Source organism: Phaseolus vulgaris, chromosome 9 (assembly GCF_000499845.2).
Source record: "Phaseolus vulgaris cultivar G19833 chromosome 9, P. vulgaris v2.0, whole genome shotgun sequence".
Taxonomy (NCBI): Eukaryota; Viridiplantae; Streptophyta; class Magnoliopsida; order Fabales; family Fabaceae; genus Phaseolus; species Phaseolus vulgaris.
This window is the reverse complement of record NC_023751.2, coordinates 10,618,851-10,624,371: the sequence shown is the minus strand read 5'-3', so window position 1 is coordinate 10,624,371 and position 5,521 is coordinate 10,618,851. Positions and strand designations below refer to the sequence as shown.

Below are 5,521 nucleotides of genomic sequence, written 5' to 3'. Positions count from 1 at the left end.
ATTTTTCTTGGTTCTTCTATTATCTCATGAAAGTAAAAAAAACAGACAAACGTTCAAGATTATCAGCGGATGCAGAATACCGCGCGATGACCAATACTTGTTTGGAGAAAGTTTGGTTACGATATCTGTTACAGGATTTATAGTTGTTGTAACTTGCCAGCTCAACTTTCCTGTGACAATCAAACGACATTACATACATGAACGCACAAAACACATTAAGATAGACTGCCACATTGTGCGAGAAAAATTACAAGATGGGATAATCAGTCCTTCATATGTATCGACACAGTGTCAGCTCGCAGATATTTTTACGAAGGCATTGGGCAAGGAAATACAACACAAGTTGGGTTCATGATCTTCAGCTACCAACTTGAGGAGAGTATTAAAGAAAATAATAATTATCAAATTATATGCAATTATTGTATGCAATATTGTACAATTTGTACCCAATTATATGCAATTAATTTAATAATGATAGAATTTCTACCTAATTAAATTGTAATTTGGGAGGAGAAACTCCCTATATATTTCCTATATATACATAAAGTGATGTAACATACACATAAGAGAATAAAAAATATCTCTTATTCTTATATTTTTTATAATTTTCTTATATTTATATTTATAGAGATAATGACTAATTCTTAATATTATTTACTGTGAGTATTCCATGATACCAATATATTTGCTCTTCTAGATAATAACTAATTCTTAATATTATTTACTGTGAGTATTCCATGATACCAATGATATTTACTCTTCTATCCCTCTCAATATTAAAGATATTTTGCTACTCAAATATCCTAAGTCATGATGTCTGTGACCTTATAATTTCATACAAAAAAAATTATTTAGTTAAAATTAACACTCATATGGTTTGACTAAATATCAAAATACTTTTGTTTATAATTAATTCCTAATGGTTTGATATTACAGTAATCACAAAACCTTTGGAATACAATATTCAACGAATTTCAACTAATTATAAAGACAATTTTATTATAACTTGTAGTTTTAAAGTAAAAAAAAAAAAGACCACACACTCCTTTATTTTCGCATATAAGTCTTAAATATTAAAAATACTACCTTCTTTTATCATACTCATTCAACTTGTTCACATTAATATTTTTAGACTAAAACTGTAATTAATACGATTGACAGGGGAAATTGATAGAATACATAAAAGGGAGATGAGTATTAGTTACAAAAATAGCTAGAGAAAACAAATGAGTGTAAAACACATTTATTATTATGAATTAAATTAACTCGTATTTTTCTTAATCTCAAGAGATTAAGTAAATAAACTTATAAATAGAAAAAAAAAGTTTTTTTGTTAAATATTACTAATTATTAAAATGATTTTTAATAAATAAAGTAAATATTAAGTTATTTTGAAGAAAAAACTCGTAACCCCCACTTTTTTGAAAATAAGTTTTATTAAAATAATAATAAAAATCTTCAAATTTATAAGAGAATGAATTTTTGTTTTCCTTTGATTTAATATTTATCCTTATTTACCTTAAGCCAGATTACATTTGAAAAGCAAACATAAATAATAAGAAAAACATTAGTAGATAATTTTTAAATATTTTTAACAAGTAGTTGGTTACATTAACTTTTCTGAAATAAAAAAGTGGATTTCAGAATTTGATTTTCTATTGAACTAGTATCACACAATTTTGGGAATGATAACAAAATAAAAGTTTAAATACATAATGAAAAAATTTATATATTTTTTTTTAAAAGTAAAGTTCCAGTTTAAAATAGAATAATAGCGTGTAAGAAGAAACATGTTGGGGAGAATTGAAAGCTAGAATATTCTTGAAATTAGAGCTTTGTTGCAGTGAGAGAGGGGCCATTTAAGAGGGTCTTCAATTCAAGCCTTTAAATTGAAGTCCAAATTTCCGAGCATCCACTTGAAAACACAAACACACATAACTCGTCAATGGCACTTGGGAAACTTTCCTCAAAACGACTTTTCGACTGTGTTAAAATGTCGTTTCGCATTCTCCCAAATTCTCCCAAACCCACCTCCCCCTGCCACTACCTAATCTCGCCGGAATCCTCCGAGAAAGGCTTCTTCGGCCGCTTTCTCGAGGCCAGAGGCTTGTACGGCCACTCCAACGTTCTCTCACTTCCTGCTGAAAACAAACTCAAAGACATCGGCGCCACCGTTGATCTTGATGTTAATCATCCAAATATCAGCGGGATTTCCGTCAATGATGCGAGGAAGATTCTTAGGACCTCGCATATGGAGAAGGTGAAAGCGAAGTTGAGAGACATTCCTCACACCTCCATTTCTTACTCTCACTACTTTCAGATCTGCCTCCAGCACTGTGATCACAATCACCGTCAAGCCACGGAGTTCGCCGAGATATTGGATCACTCTGGAAATGTCATCGTTTTCGGCAACGTAGTGTTTTTACACCCAGAACAGGTAGGTCTCTTCAAAAGGTAAACCATTCTTTTTTCTAATTTGTTCATTTTATAAGGTAGAATGAATAAATATGATCTAAGAGCTTAGATATTTTCCATGACAAACAAAAATAAAATAAAATTTGTATGAGTTTAAGCATTATATTATATCGATTTTGCAAAATTAAATTAAGTATGAACTTGTTTTTTAGAATAATAGTAAGGCATTCTATCTTATTAGAAGTTGGTTAGGATTGTTATGTTTTCTCTTATTTCATTACACATAAGTATCTAATGTCAAGGTTAAAATGTTCATTATACAACATAAAAAGTAGGTTAAAAGTTACATATTAATTAAAAATAAAATAAAATAAAAATATGTAAATAAGATAAAAAAATAAAAAAATATTCTACCGTCGAAAGCCAAATCAGGATATTCAGTTGTCTTTTTCTTTTTCGCTGACAAATTCACGGGTCTTAATTTTGGAGTTATGCAGATGGTTCTTACACAGATGCCGAACTTTTTCTTTTGTATTTTTGCGATTTTTGTTATTTAATTTGCGGTTTTTCTTTTTCTCTTATTAGCCTCGAATGAGACAAAGATGTCCAAGTTCTCCTAATTCTGAGGGTGGTTTGAACCCGTGAAGAGATTGTTATATACTAACTCATAAGAACAGTTTAATATTTTTTCTTTAAAAACAACATATAACCCTCAATAGTTACATCTATTCTTACATTTCAAATAGAATGTAAGATTTCAAGTAAATCTTACATATTTAATAAAAAATAAAATAAAATAATCTCTGTTTAATATATTTTTTTCCATATACAATAAAATAAAATCTATTAAAAAAATGAGCAATTAAATTTAAAATTTATATAGTTTTGTAAATACATTCTTTCAAATCAACTATTCTATAATTAAGAAGGTAAAAAAAAATTATTAAACAAAAAAAAAGATAAAATCTTGTTTCTGTAATAAATATTCCGTCTTAATACAATTTGAAGTAATTTTGAATTACACGCGAATGGAAAATGTGACAAACATAAATCGAAAACTATTTAAAAGTACTATAAGATAAGCTTAATCAACTAAATTAAAACTTAAAATAAACATAAACTAAAAATTAAAAATTAAAAAATGCTATAATTTGAGAATTAAACATAAAAAACTACTTTCAAGAAAATAAACTTTTATTTGAAAGATTAAGTTTTAGGAATTTTATTTATATCTAGCCAGGAGATCTTTAAAAATGCTTAAAGTTTGATCAATTTTTGTAGACTTTAGTAAATTTATTGAGGAAAATGAAAGCTTTCTTTTTTATTTTATAAAGTGTGATAGCAACGTATGAGATTTTTATAAGGTGTGATAACAAAATGGGTAAATAGATTTTTTGGAATATAATTATTTAATTCTGGAAAACAAATGTTTTTGTTCATTCCCAAGTCACATTTGATCCAGGATTTCATACATATCTAAAGCTCCCTTTTAGTTAAAGTGTAAGTGCTGATTACTTATGAGTAATAGTTGTATTTACTGCAGCAAAGTTAACCAAAAAAAAAGTATTAAATGTTGATTAATGGAGAGAGATTTGTTAAAAGATTGGAATGAGGAATGAATAAAATGCTATGTTGTTTGAATTTACAGGTAGCAAAAACAATGGAGAGGTTAATAACGGAATCAATAGCGAATCCGAAGGACCCAAGAAGGGAGGAGTTGGAGAAGATGGAGAGGCAAAAGGCGATGATTGACGAAAAGGCAAAGGCCCAGGTGCGAGGGGAGCTTTACTGTGGGCTGGGCTTTTTAACTGTTCAAACAGCCGGGCTTATGAGGCTTACTTTCTGGGAACTGAACTGGGATGTGATGGAGCCCATATGTTTCTATCTGACCTCTGTGTACTTCTCTTTGGCATACATGTTCTTCCTAAGGACATCAACAGAACCCACCTTCCAGGGCTATTTCCAAAGCAGATTCAAGAGCAAGCAACAGCGTCTCATGAAGATCTACAACCTTGACATTCAAAGGTACAACGACCTTTGTAAAGCTTGTTACTCAGCTTCTTATGTTCCTGCCAAATCCCAACCTCTTCCACCTTTAACTCATTAACTCAGGCATAGTAAATAAGCCTTGTCCCATTCACCCTTCAAACCTACTGATCACTTCTATTTAACACTTCAAAACACCTATACTTTCAACTCTCAACTATTTCAATTATTCACTCAATCTATTCAACCCAACGAATCATATTTTCTCACAACTAATCGTTATTAATGTGATTGGAGTGTTTTTGACCATAATGGAGTTATTTTTTTTGCTTTTTATCAAAATAGGATCCGTTTAAAAAAAATTACAAATTTGGGGCAAGTCGTGCCAATTTTGTACGACTTCATATGCATAACTCGTCCCAATATGACACGTCTCTGCCACTTCATATTGAAGTCGTGCCAAGTTGGCACGACCTCTGCCACGTCATAATTTTTTTTTTTAATTTATTGTTTATATATTGGGTAGTAAATTATATAATGTTAAAAATTAATTTGATATCTTGATCATCACCCTCCACGAAGACCTCGACGACAAATACGAAGACCACATTGTGGCACGTCTTCCCATAAATAATTTACTTCTAGTTCAACTTTATATTTTTATTTTATATATTATAATGAATCTTCCTAATTTGTTTAGTTTTAATTAATTTTTTCTAGTTCAACTTTATATTTTTATTTTATATATTATAATGAATCTTCCTAATTTGTTTAGTTTTAATTAATTTTTTCTCATCATTACGTGTTATGCAAAATCATTCATTCTCAAACTATTTATTTTACAAATTCAAAAAAATAATTCTCTATTTATTTTTCAAATACAAAAAATTTTCATTTATCTATTTATTTCCAAATTCAATAATAATTTTCTTCATTTTTTAATTAATCAATACATTACTGTCAAACATGATCCATACACGATTATCCAATTTTTTGTTCCCTGAAACTAACACTCTTAGAAAACTATGCATCAAATTAATTTTTAAGGTTACATAACTTACTACCCAATATATAAACAATAAAATTTTAAAATAAAAAATAAAAAATTATGACATGGCAG

At 28.9% G+C, this 5,521-nt stretch overlaps 1 protein-coding gene across 2 annotated transcripts; it reads left to right on the top strand.

Annotated features, from left to right (window-relative positions):
• The first annotated feature begins 1,781 nt into the window (after window positions 1-1,781).
• LOC137822711 (calcium uniporter protein 4, mitochondrial-like) lies at window positions 1,782-4,669 on the top strand. 2 transcript variants are annotated; one of them, XM_068627658.1, is made up of 2 exons: window positions 1,782-2,437; window positions 4,064-4,669. In XM_068627658.1, exons 1-2 carry the CDS (start codon window positions 1,946-1,948, stop codon window positions 4,520-4,522), a joined length of 951 nt encoding a protein of 316 aa, XP_068483759.1. In that variant the 5' UTR covers window positions 1,782-1,945; the 3' UTR covers window positions 4,523-4,669. The 2 variants fall into 2 exon arrangements, with proteins under 2 accessions (XP_068483759.1, XP_068483758.1); XM_068627657.1 differs by having other exon boundaries at window positions 1,783-2,441; window positions 4,068-4,669.
• Window positions 4,670-5,521: the final 852 nt, after the last annotated feature.